Raw genomic sequence first — 15,547 nt, 5'->3', positions numbered from 1 at the left:
TCACGGTAGTTCGTGGCATGTGTTTTGCTGAAGCTGCTTATTCAGGGTGACTGGCCTAATGTAGCAAAAAAAATTCGGTCTATTCATGAGGAAAATGACTAGACAATTCAAATTCGAAGTAGCTTTGCGCCAAAAGTAGGTAACGAAACTGATGTTGCAACAAATAAAATCAACAACACGTACACCAGGTGCACTTTTTTTTTTTTTCATGCGTGAGACGTAAAGATTACCCTTTTGGAGGAGAAGATAGTGGATTGCACGTAAACATTTCGGATGAAAACGTGAAAGCAAGAAAGCTGCGAGGAAGATCGAACAATGATGGGAGTCCTTTTATCATGGGGCGCAGTGTCGCCTACAGTTGTTTCGCTCATAACGACAAGACGAATTTTTCGGGCATAGACCTGAACCAGCGAACTACAATGGCCTTTTACAAATAGATTGTAAAAAATTTATTCCCATTTAGAAGGGACCCATCTCTAGTTCAGTGCTGTAGTACCATATTTCGCCGTCAGTGCGCACCGTGAAAGCCTCTCCCCCCCCCCCCCTCCATACTAATGCTGGCATAACGGTTCCAGCAGACACGCAACGGAATAAACGCGGAAACTCTTACAAGCAATTAAAAGAATACTGCAATGTTTCGTTCCACTGCTTCTCTAGTGTAATTGCACATATACTTGCCACCGATTACATAACTGCGACGAGCGGGGTATGTTACCTACCTGCACAAGTAAGAAACATTATAGTGAAGTTTTTTTTTTTCATTGTTCATTGTAACACATTATATACCATATGTTGCTGTTGCCATAGCATCCTGCTATATTCATGATTTATAAGACTTGTGTCCATCCTACATGTCTTAAGCTCCACGAAGACCAAATGTTCGCAAAAGGAAGCAGGATATCGCTGAATGTTATCGCTGAATGAAAAAATAAATGACATCTGAACGAAGCGCTTTATTTGTAAGTGTTTGTTCTTATGATCTTATATTACCATGCATGCAGCGTAGTTTCGACAGGTAAAACATGCGCACCTGGTTCAGGTATGAAAATTCGTAATTTCGCTTCGGCTAGACCAATGCAATAAATCGGTCAAAATTTACTTAGCGTGCCTAGGACCGACCATAATAATAATAATAATAATAATAATAATAATAATAATAATAATAATAATAATAATAATAATAATAATAATAATAATTATAATTATAATAAAATAGAGGTCGTGCCTTACGAACTTACGTTATTTTGAGAAAATGGACGACCATTCTTTCAGCACCCTTATTGGAGAATAAATATATCGGGCGACCTATGGTGCAACCTCAGGGTTAGCAACGAACTGCAGCTTAAGTGTGCTAAAAGAATCAAAGAACATCCTCTCTCTAAGAACACTACAAAATTTTCCTTTTGAACATGTGCCTTGTTCGCTGCTATGCGTGGAATCGCCTTTTGTTACCACGCCTCGAGAGTATTGTTCATGAGCCATTTCATTATGTCGCAGCATCCCACAATATATAAAAAAAGATAAACAGTGACTAGGCCGTTGTGTGATGCGTTTAGATAACCCAAGCACATCTGCACCTTATGCTTTCAAGAAATGTCCACTTAAAGGGAAGCTGAAGAGTCTGTCGAATTCAATAAGACGCTCATATACGGATGCGGGAGCTTTATAAACCATGTAGGTAAAATTTGGGGTTTTTATTTCAATTAGGAGCGACGTAATCGTCGGTTGAAATTGCGCTGTAGCTCCGCCCCCCTTTGAGTGAGCGAGCGGAGCGGAGACCGGAAACCGCGGTGTTGTGACGTCAACTCTGCTTCGTTCCTTCGCAGCGTCCGCGACCGTGCCTGACCGCGCTTGTTTCTGCGTGCGTGCCATCGTAATCTGCTTTGATCGACCATGCATTCCTTTGTTGGTGCGTCTGCGTGTATGTAGAGTGGTAGTCAACGTGCGTGGTAGTCAACGTGAGTGGTAATCAACGTGAGTGGTAGTCAACGTGAGTGGTAGTCAACAGATGAAGGTCACTACACGTACTGCATGAACCGGGAAGATTTTCACGCGTTTAAACCATCTTTGTAGATTGCCGACAGCTTTGGCGGCGCACAAATGCCCACGATCGCATCCCCGCTTACGTTCCACGAGGAGGCATGCAGGAACACAACACTACAGTTGTTTGACCGGAAACGAGCTCAGTATATCGGCGAAAGATCGGCGAGACCACTAGATCGCTTTGCGAAAAACATACTCAGCAAAGAGCATTTCCAACACGAGGAGATCCCAAGACTTTGCTTTCGTTCGTGTCGAAAGCACTGCTCGCACCAGCATCGTTTGCTTCTTCGAGAAGCCGGCTCTTCGCAATCGGCTCGTACATGTAAGGAGTAACGCCGAACTCCTCAGAAAAACGCAGTCTCTCTGAATTTTCCATTACTGTCTCAGAAAAACAGCACCAAACTACCTGGCACCGCGCTTCATGTGTAGCGGCAGAGGTCGGCAGCGGCAGAGTTGACGTCACGAGGCGCACCGACCAATCACAGGCGGAAACAAGACGCGCGAGCTGGGCGTGTCCGCTGCTGCACTTTTCGTCGAAATAAAATACATTTGCGCTTTCTTTCGCTCAATTTCGATATGATATTCGAATTCGGAGGGTTGAAAACCATTATGTACAGATGTTCACTCATTTTTTCTGGAAAACCTTTCAGCTTCCCTTTAAGTTTTCTGTAAATAGGAGACTTCGCAGACTTCACAGCATTGCTGCTTAACACCGTGTCTTAAGGACCGCAATAACACCACAATAACACACCTCCAGCGCCGTATCTGTTGCTATGCCGACGGGCCAGCCGCTAAACCTGTTTGGTGAATTCAGCAAAAAAAAAAAGTTGATTCGCTCTCCTAAGGTTACGGCCATGTCACCGGCAAGCAATTCTTATCCATCTTTCGCACCACAAAAATAACACACGAGACAACGATGAGATGACTAGACTTCCCCTATGCCCGCACAGAGTCAGGAGTTCGCTTGAGAGCGCCCAGGAAGCAAGGCAACCAGGCCTCCTTTGGCGCCTGCAAGAGGGGCGTCACCAGGGGCAACATCACGAAGACGAATAGGAACAAGCCACCAGACGCTCCGCGCCGGCCTCTGGCGAAGTGCCGTGCAGGCGTTCGGATAACGTCTCGCGCTGATAACGGCGACGAGAAAGGCAGCTCGGACGACTGCGACTTCCAAACCGCACACTTTCTTTCAGGCTTTGATGCTCAGACGTCGACAGCCACCTCTTAATAGACGATGGTCGGGACTTGCCAAAAACAAAATATTTTTAACGGCAAGTGCGTCAGCCGCGCAACGCGGCTCAGTCCGAAGTACACCGTCAATGAAGACCTGTGCCACCGATGATGTCGAGTGCTGACGACAGCGTGATAATGAAGACTTCGCGCGCTGCCGACAAGGAAACTACGTAGCGCACGACACAGGACCAGCCGCGTTCTCTTTTACAACCTTCGAGGACGCCTCGAGGAGACCAATGCTGGCGCGTGGCATCTCGTCGGCAACTGTCCGTGCAGCTACAGTAACGAGGCAGGCGTCAGCACCACGTCACTGGTGAGACGTCATGTGTCGGGTGAGATGATGCCGCTCGCGGAAGCTCTCGTGGCAAATGTGGCAGCGCAGTTTGTCCTCTCGCCGTTTCTTGGCCGGGTCCGGCTCTCGCTTGTGGTGCGAGCGCATGTGGTACACCAGGTCGCTGGTCATGCGGAAGCTCGTCTGGCACTTGGCGCACCAGTTCTGAGACGGCAGAGACAGCGCTGCCAGCGAGGGCGGGAGGTAGGGCAGTACCGCGGCAGCTGGATACTGCGCCGCTGCGGCCGCCGCGGCTGCTGCTGCGGCGGCGGCCGGAAGGAACCGTCGCGCGGCTGCAGCAGCGGCGGCTGCTGCGGCTGCTGCGGCCGTCGATGAGTTGTTGCCGGTGGGCGAAGCGTTCTTGTCGTACACACCATCGTCTTCGACCTTGGGGTCCAGGAGTGGCCCGAACACGGGCAGCAGCGGAAACTGGGCGCAGAGGGGGCTGGATGGCGGCAGGCCATACGGAAAGGCGAATGGAAAGCCACCGGCAACAGGGGACAATCCGGGCGGAGACCTGCGCAAAGGAGAGGAGAGTTAAAACAGGGAATGCCAAAAGCTGAGAACGTGGCTCTGCTCTGTAGCTGCTCGGATAGAGGATTCCGATAACGTGCTCTTGACCAACGTTATGCGCAGCGGCACGTGAAGGAAAACAAACAAACCAACAGTAAATCAGGATAGGGCCAATTGAAAAAAAAGGCGTTTCTTTCCTGAGTAATCTTTGCCATTGGGCATCTACCGTCGCTAATAATGTGCCTAGCATTGGTATTGGCTGGGCTTCGTTCTTACGAACAATTCTAGTGTAAGAGCTTTTTGTAAATACAGGCCGAACTCTGTCGTAACGAGAAATATCCTAGTTACAAAGGAGCCACCTGCACACTCATCCCTGGCGTTTAGGTTATGTGACACGGAGCCTTTTTTTCTCCCGCTGTTCCGTAAGGTTACGGCACGTCTCAGCTGCTTCGCATGCTGTAGTCACATTCAGCGCTACGTCATCATCATGATCAGCATGGTTACGCCCACTGCAGGGCAAAGCCCTCTCCTATACTTCTCCAACTACCCCGGTCATGTACTAATTGTGGCCATGTCGTTCCTGTAAACTTCTTAATGTCATCCGCCCAACTAACTTTCTGCCGCCCCCTTCTACGCTTCCCTTCCCTTGGAATCCAGTCCGTAACCCTTAATGACCATCGGTTATCTTCCCTCCTCATTACATGTCCTGCCCATGCTCATTTCTTTTTCTTCATTTCAACTAAGATGTCATTAACTCGCGTTTGTTTCATCACCCAATCTGCTCTTTTCTTATCCCTTTATCCCTTAACGTTACACCCATCATTCTTCTTTCCATAGCTCGTTGCGTCATCCTCAATTTAAGTAGAACCCTTTTCGTAAGCCTCCAGATTTCTGCCCCGCACGTGAGTACTGGTAAGACACAGCTGTTATACGCTTTTCTCTTGAGGGATAATGGCAACCTGCTGTTCATGATCTGAGAATGCCTGCCAAACGCACTCTAGCCCATTCTTATTCTTCTGATTATTTCCGTCTCATGATCCGGATATGCGGTCACTACCTGTCCTAAGTAGATGTATTTCCTTACCACTTCCAGTGCCTCGCTACCTATCGTAAACTGCTGTTCTCTTCCCGAGACTGTTAAATATTACTTTAGTTTTCTGCAGATTAATTTTTAGACCCACCTTTCTGCTTTGGCTCTTCAGGTCAGTATGCACTGCGATTGGTCCCCTGAGTTACTAAGCAAAGCAATATCATCAGCGAATCGCAAGTTACTAAGGTATTATCCACTAACTCTTAACCCTAATTCTTCCCAATCGAGGTCTCTGAATACCTCCTGTAAACACGCTGTGAATAGCATTGGGGAGACCGTATCTCCCTGCCTGACGCCTTTCTTTATTGGGATTTGGAGCCGCTATAGATATTGCAGCCGCTATAGATATCTTTCAGTATTTTTACATATGGCTCGTCTACACCCTGATTCCGTAATGCCTCCATGACTGCTGAGGTTGCGACTGAATCAAATGCTACGACGGCACTACGTGGTTGCCTTTTACCAGCGCAAGATGAACCTTAGATTTATAAAAAAAAAACTAGTGCTAGTCAGGACATGCATACGACACGACGGCGTGGCACGTCATTATAAGAGGAAGGCTGCTTGGGATGCTGGAACGTGATTACCTGATGGGTACTCTGTGAAGGGGGCTGTTGGTACGCCAGGTTGTGGGTCGAGTCACAAGCGGTATACCGTATCGTACCGTGTGTGTCCGCTATTTCTTGCGGTCTCTTACTTTGAGACGCTATAGCTGTGTACACGTTTTGCATGATGTGTCGTCCAGTGCGCTGCGTGTCGTGGAACTACCACTTACCTGTCCGTTTTGTCGACCTTCTTGAAGGCGCTGGAAGGCGGCGCCATCGCAGCAGCGTCGTCATCCGCCCTGGCACGCTTCTTGGAAGGCCGCTTGAAAGACAGGTCATCGGGCATGCAGGCCGCCGCACCATACTCGGACGCAGCCGCCGGCGAATGCGCCTGTGGTAACGCCGTCGCGGCGTCACCTCGCGTAGTCGTCAACCTGTCCGCGAGGAAACGGCGCACGAGGGGGCAGTGCCATCAGTACAACGTTCCTTTTTTTTCTCGCCGGCATACATAATAGGCACGTTAACCACTTACTTAGCGCAGAGCAACGGAATGCGCACCTTTTTCACGAGTTACACGTAAATAACCCTTCATTTTCTTCACAGACCGCGAGAATCATGCGCGAGGGGCCTCGTAGAACTGTAGTGCAGTTTTGTGAGCTTCGCCTTCGACGTATAGCACTTTAAGTTCCGTGGCATAGGTGACGATCAGTTTCTGCAATATGATTTAGTCGCCAAATTGGACACCGTAGCAATAATAACACTTCAGACACTGCATTAAGCAACTAAGCACTCTACAAATAGTGCCTGCGGGGAAGGCCCCAGGATGAAAGAAAAACTCTAGCGCCAGGCTGACACACCCTCACGAATGTCCCATTCTGTAAGCTAGCGGCGGGGATCGAGATTTAACCATGGTAGCAAACAGAGCAAAGGCGTAGCCTCCTAAGGCAAAAATTATGCGCTGTACGCCCATTAGATAGATGCGCAGAAGGCAATTCCGCGGACCTCACACGCTTAGACTGTGCTTAAGAAGGAGGAACGGATCTTCGCACTTGATTGTCGGTTGAGTTAACTTAGTTGCGTCTAAGAAGGCAGCAGCTCTGTTCTGAGGAGACACCTTGACGTTCCTGTCCTGAGCTATTGCAAGTTTTGTCTTAGCCCGTAACTAGAGCAACCCCCCTCCTTTCTTTCTTTACTTTAGGGGGGAGGGGGACACCCGAACGAGCAAGAAAGGTGCTCATATACCTGTCCAGCGTCAATTTGATGTCTTTCGTGCTAGCTGCCTGGTGCTTGCTCTCCGTTCCTCCACCGCTGCAGCTGTCGGTGAGCGAGGCGATGTCGAAGCCCTTGACCTTCCTGACCGCCGGCAGTGAAGTGGCGGCCAGCGGCGTCCTCGGTTTGGCGTCCAAGCCGGAGACCGGCTCCGGCGCGCTCTCACTCGAGCGCCGTGGCACCGTGGGCGGAGGTGGCGGAGGCGGCACCTCGGCCGACGCTGCGTGGTGCCTCGCGGGGCAGCGGTACATGAGATGCGACACCACCGGGTACGGGTTCACGAATGAGTCGCTGCACAGTGGACATCGGTACGGCTTCTCGCCACCTGCAGTCGAGCAGTGGCATACGTGCGTCAGAGCAGCTGTGATGTGGACAAGACGAGGTAAGCTCGCTCGCGTGTTTTCTCCACATACCCGAGAGACGGCCCCAATTCGTCCACTTGCGTTTAAACGAATCTGGCAAAAGCGGGTCGAGTTGGCAGGCCGGGCCTAAATTTCACTGTCGGGTTGAAGACAATGGAAGAGTCCTAGGTTTCACTCCCATACTAAACACTACGTTAACGAGTGGGCAACCACTACAACAGGGTTCGAACTTCCTATGTTTCGTGGCGGCTCTTCTGCGTGTCTAGGTCTAATCTACCATGGGCCCGCATCCTCATAAAAAATCTAGTGCTAAGAGAATCTCTAAAAAAATCTAAAAAGCTAGAATTGTTCGTAACAACACGCACCAGCCAGTCGTAACGTCTGACACATTTTATTGAAAGTGGCCGGCGAATGGCAAATAGCTCTTACGAACGTAAAAACAAAATGAATTTGGAATTCGCCACAATAATCGCTGCGCGTACAGTTACTGCACGCCTTTAGACGTACGTGCGTGCGTGTACGTGTGTATACGTGTGTGCACGCGCGCGGTGTGCACGCACCGTGGGCGTTCGTGGTGTTCCTCGGCGCCGCGGGCAGCCTGAGCAAGTCAGCCAGCTCGCGGGAGAACCAGGCGAGCAGCGGCTCGCCCCTCTGCACGGGCCGGCACACGCGCAGCTGCAGCTGCTGCGACGCGAGCGTCACCTCGAGGTTCTGCTCATGCGGGTGGCGCGCCGCCGGCAGCTGAGACAGCCACCGGAGGCGCTCTTCCTCCTCCTCCTCCTCGTGCTGCCGCCGCTGCTCGTCGTCCGTCGCCGACTCCGGGCACTCCGACGGGCGGCCGCGCCAGGCCGACACCGCCTGCGTTTGGGAAGAGGGTATGAGGGTGGCTGCTCTGAACGGCTCCTGTGCGCAAACTCACCCGTGCTCCTCGGCGCCGCGTGCGCTTGCCCGCGTCGCAAGCTGCCGCGTCGACAGCAGCTTGCGACGTGGGGAGTGACATCCCTAGCGTTTCGAACATAAAATAACTAGCTCAGCAACTGATTTCAGTATTGTTGCAGCACCGCTATGGGCGGCGGCGTGCTGTCAAAATTACCATTACTCCCATGATAACGCCCATATGTTAATCCGCCGATACCTCCTAAAGCAGCCTCCAGATCACATTGTTGCAAACGGCTCGTTCCCTCCCCGTATTCGTGGTCGTGGCTTGCGTCGTAGTGTAGAGCACTGTTAGTGAAATTAAGAGTTGGCTCTGTGTTGGTGCGCGAACACTTGTATCGTCAAGGACGTGTGGACAGTCCGTCGTGTACGTCCTGCGGCTCCTGTGAGGCACTTGAACACCTTGTATTGGGGTGTCCCGCATTCGTCCACAACGTGCACTGCTAATTAAGGACTACGGACACCAGTGTACGACCCTTGACGATTGTCTGTTTCCGAGAGACAGTGTTGCTCAACGCGACCAGGCCCACCACCACCACCACCACCACCACCACCACCACCATCATCATCATCATCATCATCATCAACAACAACAACAAGATCATCATCATCATCAGCCCATTTTATGTCCACTGCAAGACGAAGGCCTCTCCCTGCGATCTCCAATTATCCCTGTCCTACGCCAACCGATTCCAACTAGCGCCCGTGAATTTCCTAATTTCATCGCACCATCTAGCTTCTGCCGTCCTCGACTGCGCTTCCCTACTCTTGGTACCCATTCTGTAATCCTAATGGTCCAACGGTTATCTAATCTGCGCGTTACATGACTTGCCCAGCGCCATTTTTTCTCTTTATGTCAATTAGAATATCGGCTATACCCGTTTGCTCTCTTATCCAAACCGCTCTCTTTCAGTCTCTTAACGTTATGCCTAGCATTCTTCGTTCCATAGCTCTTTGCGCGGTCCTTAACTTGTTCTCAAGCTTCTTTGTCAGTCTCCAAGTCTCTGCCCCATATGTCAGAATCGGTAAAATGCACTGATTGTACACCTTAAATTTCAACGATAATGGTAAGCTTCCAACCAGGAGCTGACAATGTCTGCCGTATGCGATCCAACCCATTTTTCGTCTTCTATGAATTTCCTTCTCATGATCAGGATTCCCTGTGATTAATTGACCTAGGTAAACATACTCCTTCAAAGACTCTAGAGGCTGACTGCCGCGACTGAACTCTTGTTTCTTTGCCCGGCTATTCATAATTATCTTTGTCTTCTCCGTATTAATATTCAACCCCACCCTTGCACCCTCTCTGTTAAGGACCTCGATCATTTGTTGTAACTCGTTTGCAGTATTGCTGAATAAAAATTTCATCGGCAAACCGAAGGTTGCTGAGATATTTGCCATCGATCCATACTCCTAAAGGGCAAGATATAGTCCGGCGTAACGCGCGCGCGCGGCCACGCGCGTCGCGGTTAAGCGACGTCGGTGAAAAGCGCGCACTCTACAGTCCGGCGTCACGGCGTAGCCGGCGTGCCCAGGCGCGCTTGGCGAGCACAACGCCGCCGGCGCTGACATAGAGCGTGTTCTATTTCACGCGGCTGCCGCTAGACCAGAATGCACTGCGCGCTGCAGCGGCAGCGAGCAGAAGGCAGAATGGCGGCCTGCGGTGCGCGTACTGACAGTGCGGCTGTGGTTTTTTCAACATCCGTGCGGGATGACAGCGCGAGTGAGGACGCCTGCTTGAAGCGATTTGCAACCTTCCATGTGTATACGATGTGAAACGCATGGACTACCGCGACACAGAGCGCAAGAACAACGCGTGGGAAGCTATACGAAAGCAGTGTGGTCTCGCCACAGGTAAGCTGCATTTCGCAGCTCCTGTACTAGCTGGTGGTAGTCGCCGAGTTGAGGGCGCTTGTCGAATAGCTTTCGCATGCACATGCATGGTCCGCTTCCGTTTTTGACGTAGCCGAAATACTAGCAATATGAGTGCGATGTTCTGGCTGTCAGGCACGGCGGCCGCATTTCGATGGGGGCGAAATGCGAAAAACACCTGTGTGCTTAGATTTCGGTACACGTTAAAGAACCCCTGGTCAGAAAGAAAGTGGTTTTCGCACGTAAAACCTTATGTTGTTTTTTTCTGGCTGTCAGGACAAGTTAACGCCATCCCGCAAAAGTTTTCATTTTAGCGCACAAACAGCGCGCGGAACGAGAAGCGCGCGTGCTACCCAAACGGCGAGGGTATATGCAAGACGCGCATGCGCCATGTAAACAGCTGTTCGCCGCGGCGGTGAAGTTGCGCTCCCGGACGCACAGATGGCGCCAGCCTCGAGCCGCGCGCGCACGCCGAACTCTAGAGGAAGCAAATTTCTTGCACCCCTGGCGTAGCTAGCGCAGCGTATCCGACTTCGCCTGCCGCGGCCTGGCGCGCCAAGAACGCCGGACTATATCTTGGCCTTAAGCTTTCGCAGTTTAGTAGCTTGAATACTTCTCAAGCACGTAGTGAATAGCATTGGGGAGATTGTGTCTCCTTGCCTGACGCCTTTCCTTATAGGTATCTTCCTACTTGTGCAAAATTAAGCTAGCTGTGGAATCTGTAGATATTTTTCAATATACTTACGTCCATAGACCAGGCCCATAGAGCCTTGCTAACTTTCATGCAAAAGGCTGATTTGGCCTCCCATTTATATACATTTTTTCCGTGTTCCTACTTTCTTTTGTCCATGTCTCTGTCATTTATTTATTGTCCTATTTTCTTTCCTATTTCTTTGTTTCCTATCTTCTTCTCCTCTTTTCATTCCCTCCTCCCGACAGAGTAGGCAGGCGTTGTGCCCCTCTCGGTGGCAGTTGTAAGCTTGCTCCCTCCCCGTTTCTTTTGTGTGCTTGTATGTTTCCATATCAAATAATAATAATAATAATAATAATAATAATAATAATAATAATAATAATAATAATAATAATAATGATAATAATTACTGCCATTGCTCCAAAGCAAAAAAACATTGCATACCCCGCTCAGCCGTTGTAGCGGTTGTTTACAACAGCTTCGCTGGACAATCACTTTCGCAGAGCCGGAATGGCGAGTTGGTGTTCTTAATATTTCAATACATTTCAACCGAGGCAATGTTAGCGCTCAAATAAAGCGAAAATTGATAACCTTGCTCTCCTATAAACCTGAGCAAAGTACACCATTTAATTTTGACCATTTTGACCTTGGGGAAACGCAAAATACGTGAAGTTTGGCTTCACGGCGACGTTCCAAAGTTTAGATTTCGCGTCTTCTTCATCTTTACGGTGCGTGCGTCAAATTTCCGTTGCATTCATGCCTACGCTGTGCTATAATTGTACGATTAGTAATAAATGTGCGCTTGGGCAAGGTATTTGCACACTACATAAATGAAATAAGTCATGACGCACACAATATTTGCTTACGGAAGAACTTCATTTAGCATTTGTGTCACCGAAATCATACGATTTAGCAAATGCAGTTCATTCTCGAACAAACGACCTCCTACAGCACTAGCTATGTGTACTGGGGCCCCATAACGTAAAACTATGCCAATATGTTTTGTTCCAATTTCCTGACGTCAGATTTGCTTAACCGCCGACGCAAGCATAGGGTGGTCACCCACAGGGTTGTCTCGACAGACCAATCAAACGCTCTCCTTGTTCATAGGAGCTCACTCTTGTTTGCCTAAAAAACGAATAACATTGACGACACTGAGCGCATTGTCTTATCTAATTGGCTCACAAGAGGCGAGGAGCACGCTCAAGTGGAGAGGGATTCGATGGGGCCGAGCCACTGCACTGAACATCGATACCCTGATGAAGAAGGCGGTGCCGGTATCTGCGATTGGTCCGCATACCCTTACTTAGCTTGCGGTGGCTCGTCGACAATCGTGGCAGCATGCACCGAAAGCTTAAGACTGTCGCTAAAACGGATCCTCAGCAAATGAGAGTTGGCAGAACGAGGTCTTCAACGTACCGAAAATGCTCGAAAACGTTACACGGCCACGCATAAAGTTTTATTATACGCCAAAATATCGATGCCCTCGGGCAGGTGCAAGTAGTCAGTGCCTGAGTGATCGGCGGCAGCCATCTTTTATTCCTGTCGGAACGGGGCAGCCTGCGGCTATTCAGAAGAAAATTCTATTTTGTTCGGCATATTAATGCATCTTTAAAGCGTACGCGTCACTTTGACGCGGTCAGTTTTTGCGGTTTTGTGACGTCGCATGGCAGGCAGGTGAAGTGGCTGCAGCCCTAAAACACTTGACCAATAGCCGAGGGCTAATGGCTAAAAGGCGTCGAATCCGAAATAACTATTTTTCTTTGGTTCGGTAAAATCATGCATAATCAGCGTGTCCACGTCATATCAGATGGGGAGCTATCGCGGTTTTCGTGACGTCGCGTAACAGACAGGTGAATTGGGGGAGGTACAAAAAAGTTTTTCACTAATCGGGGTGGGCTGATTGCAGAGTTGGAATAGAAAAGTTTGGAATAGTTTCACGTTATAGCGCCATTGGTCGCCATATTTATAGGGCTAAATCTTGTTTGGAATGTACGCGACGACCAAGGCATTGCGTTCAAGAGGGCTGAACTTTGGGCCAGTTGGTCTGACATGTTCTCTTCTTCTTTAAACAACGCATTGCGTATCACCTTATGGCCTAATACAAGAGTAGCCTGACCCTGGCCTGACCGGTGACCTATATTCCTCACACCGGATTGGTGGATTGGAATGACCCGCTCACGGCGTACGAAGTGGTGATGGAACTTAGTTCCGATGCGAGCGTATTGCCCATTGTTTTCAGTTGCTGACGCGTTGCTTACGCGTCGGCGTAGCCGGACTCGCATCGACGCGTTCGTTTAGCGTGGGAAACGGCCCGTACGTGCAAACGTTCAGGTTCAAAGTAGGAATACGGCGATTCTTGGTCAACGGGTGGGATCACGCAAGCCGTTTCAGCTCTGAAGCACTTTGTTCCGTTTGAATTGGTTAATACCCCCAACTTGTTTTTGCAAATTACGATTCAAGAGTGTAGGAATTCTGGGCGCATGCTCGCATGTAGTATGTGAAAAACGAGCTGAACTTTACTGAAAGTGTAACAAACATGCACACACACACACACACACACACACACACACACACACACACACACACACACACACACACACACACACACACACACACACACACACACACACACACACACACACACTCACACACATACATTGACATTGGCAAAGCAGGATATATACGCCTTCGACTCGTTTTGTTTCGTGTTTTCTCCCTCTGTGACGCAAAATAATTTAAGCGGAAATTTTACTGTGAATATGGGGCACTATAGCGTAAAACTATTCCAATATGTTTTCATTCCTATCTCCCGACGTCAAATTTACGTAAGTGCCAACGCAAGCATCGGGCAGTGACCCACAGCGTTGCCTTAACAGCCCAATGAAACGCTCCCATCGTTTATAGGAGATCCCCTTTGTGTGCTTTCAAAACGAATAACGTTAGCTACATAGCGCGGTTTTTCTTATCTAATCGGCTGACAAGAGGCAAGGAGTACGCTCAAGTGGAGAGGGTTTCGGCGGGGCAGAGCCAGCGCACTGAAAATAGATAACGGGATGGAAAGAGAGGTGCCGGCTCCTGCGATTGGTCCGCTTTCCCTTACTTAGCTTGGGGTGGCTTGTCTAAAATAACGGCGGCGTTCAACGGACACTGAAAAATGCCTCTAAAACGGATGCTCAACAAAGAAGAGTTGGCAGAGTGATGTCGTATACGTGCCGAAAGCGCTCGATAACGTTATACTGTCGCGCTTAAAGGTCTATTATACGGCAATAAACCCATGCTCTCTGGCAGATGCGAGTATACACAGTGCCTGAGCCATCGGCGGCAGCCATATTCGATTCCTTTGGGAACGGGGCCATCTCCGGCTATTCAGAAAAGAAAAAAAGAACGTTTTGTTGCATCTTTAACGTGTACACGCCACTTTGACGCAATGAGCTTTCGCGGTTTCGTGACATCGAGTGACAGACAGATGAAGTAAGTGCAGCCTGAAATATTTTGACCAATAGCAGAGGGTTGATGGCGAAACGGCGTCGAATCAGAAATAATGTTTTCTTTTGTTCTGTCGAATCATGCATAATCTGTGTGTACACGTCATGTCATATTGGGAGCTAGCGCGGCTTCTGTGACGTCGCATGACAGACAGGCGAAGGGGGAGTGGTCCAAAAAAGTTCTTGGCCAATCGCGGAGGGCTGATTGTAGAAGTGGAATAGAAAAATTTGAAATAGGTTTACGTAATAGCGCCCATGCTCGCGATCCAAATACTTAGCAAATTGTTGATGCGAACGGAACGGGGATAAGGCCAAAGAGACGAGCAGACGTCGGAAGCGTACCCTGGCCTGGCGGAGCAAGCTTTTATTCACAGTTCAAACGCCACTCCAGACTCGGGTGATCTCGGGTGTTTCTTGCAGGTCATCAACACTTCGATTACGTCGCAAGAAAAGCTAAAACACGTCCATTATACAAAGGCACTCCCTCGCATTGTTGCGCGCTGTTGGGAATGACAGAGTGTACAGTCCCCTGCGCACCGGGGATCGCCGAGATCACTGCTGTTCGAACAATCGAACAAACGATACAATAAAACAATACAAGGACACAACGAAAACGCGCCGCTCGCAGCTCGTCTTCGGTCATCTTGGAAATGGTCGGGCGCAGCGTGACAGCGTGGCGTGCGCTGCATGACCGATGACCCGGGACTCTTCACAATCAGCTCTCCTTACGTCGATAATTGTAAGAGATACAAGCTCGAGGCTCGAAAAGAAAAAGAAAGAAATGACGAGGAAACACGGACGAGATTCAGTGCGATGTATACGACGCAGGCAGATCGATTCCGCGGCTATGTCTCGCTTTAAAAGACGCACTTTGTAGTAGACGCACTTTGTAGTAAACAGCGATCAATGCGAAGTCCCGTATGGTCTTGTTTTCGCATGGGGCAGAGCACACGGAATATGCTCGAAGTAACACACAGCGGCCTTTACTAAGCAAGAGATCGAACAAGAATATAGATAGCCCGTTCATCTTTCGCGCTTAAGTATCCGCGGCACAACCATGCCTGGCGAGAAGACAAAGTGGGGGGCGTATACAATAAAGAGAGAGCGAAAAATAAAAGCGGTGGAGAGTGAGCCTTGATCGACTGAAATCGACGCTTCTGCTGAGTCGCCTTTGGCA

General features: G+C 49.5%; 1 protein-coding gene across 3 annotated transcripts in view; it reads right to left on the bottom strand.

Moving 5' to 3' along the window:
- Positions 1-1,396: 1,396 nt before the first annotated feature.
- Positions 1,397-15,547, bottom strand: part of LOC139051984 (PR domain zinc finger protein 8) — a 111,555-nt gene continuing 97,404 nt past the window's right edge. For all 3 annotated transcript variants that reach the window (XM_070529052.1, XM_070529053.1, XM_070529051.1), the window contains 4 exons: positions 7,944-8,241; positions 6,995-7,346; positions 5,983-6,186; positions 1,397-4,121 (listed from right to left, as the gene is read on the bottom strand). In XM_070529052.1, coding sequence (XP_070385153.1) covers positions 3,581-4,121; positions 5,983-6,186; positions 6,995-7,346; positions 7,944-8,241 — 1,395 coding nt within the window. In that variant the 3' untranslated portion in view covers positions 1,397-3,580. The remainder of the gene's footprint in view (positions 4,122-5,982; positions 6,187-6,994; positions 7,347-7,943; positions 8,242-15,547) is intronic.

This window comes from Dermacentor albipictus, unplaced genomic scaffold, assembly GCF_038994185.2.
Source record: "Dermacentor albipictus isolate Rhodes 1998 colony unplaced genomic scaffold, USDA_Dalb.pri_finalv2 scaffold_17, whole genome shotgun sequence".
NCBI lineage: Eukaryota > Metazoa > Arthropoda > Arachnida > Ixodida > Ixodidae > Dermacentor > Dermacentor albipictus.
Note: the sequence above shows the minus strand (reverse complement) of the source record. Positions and strands in the feature narration are given on the sequence as shown.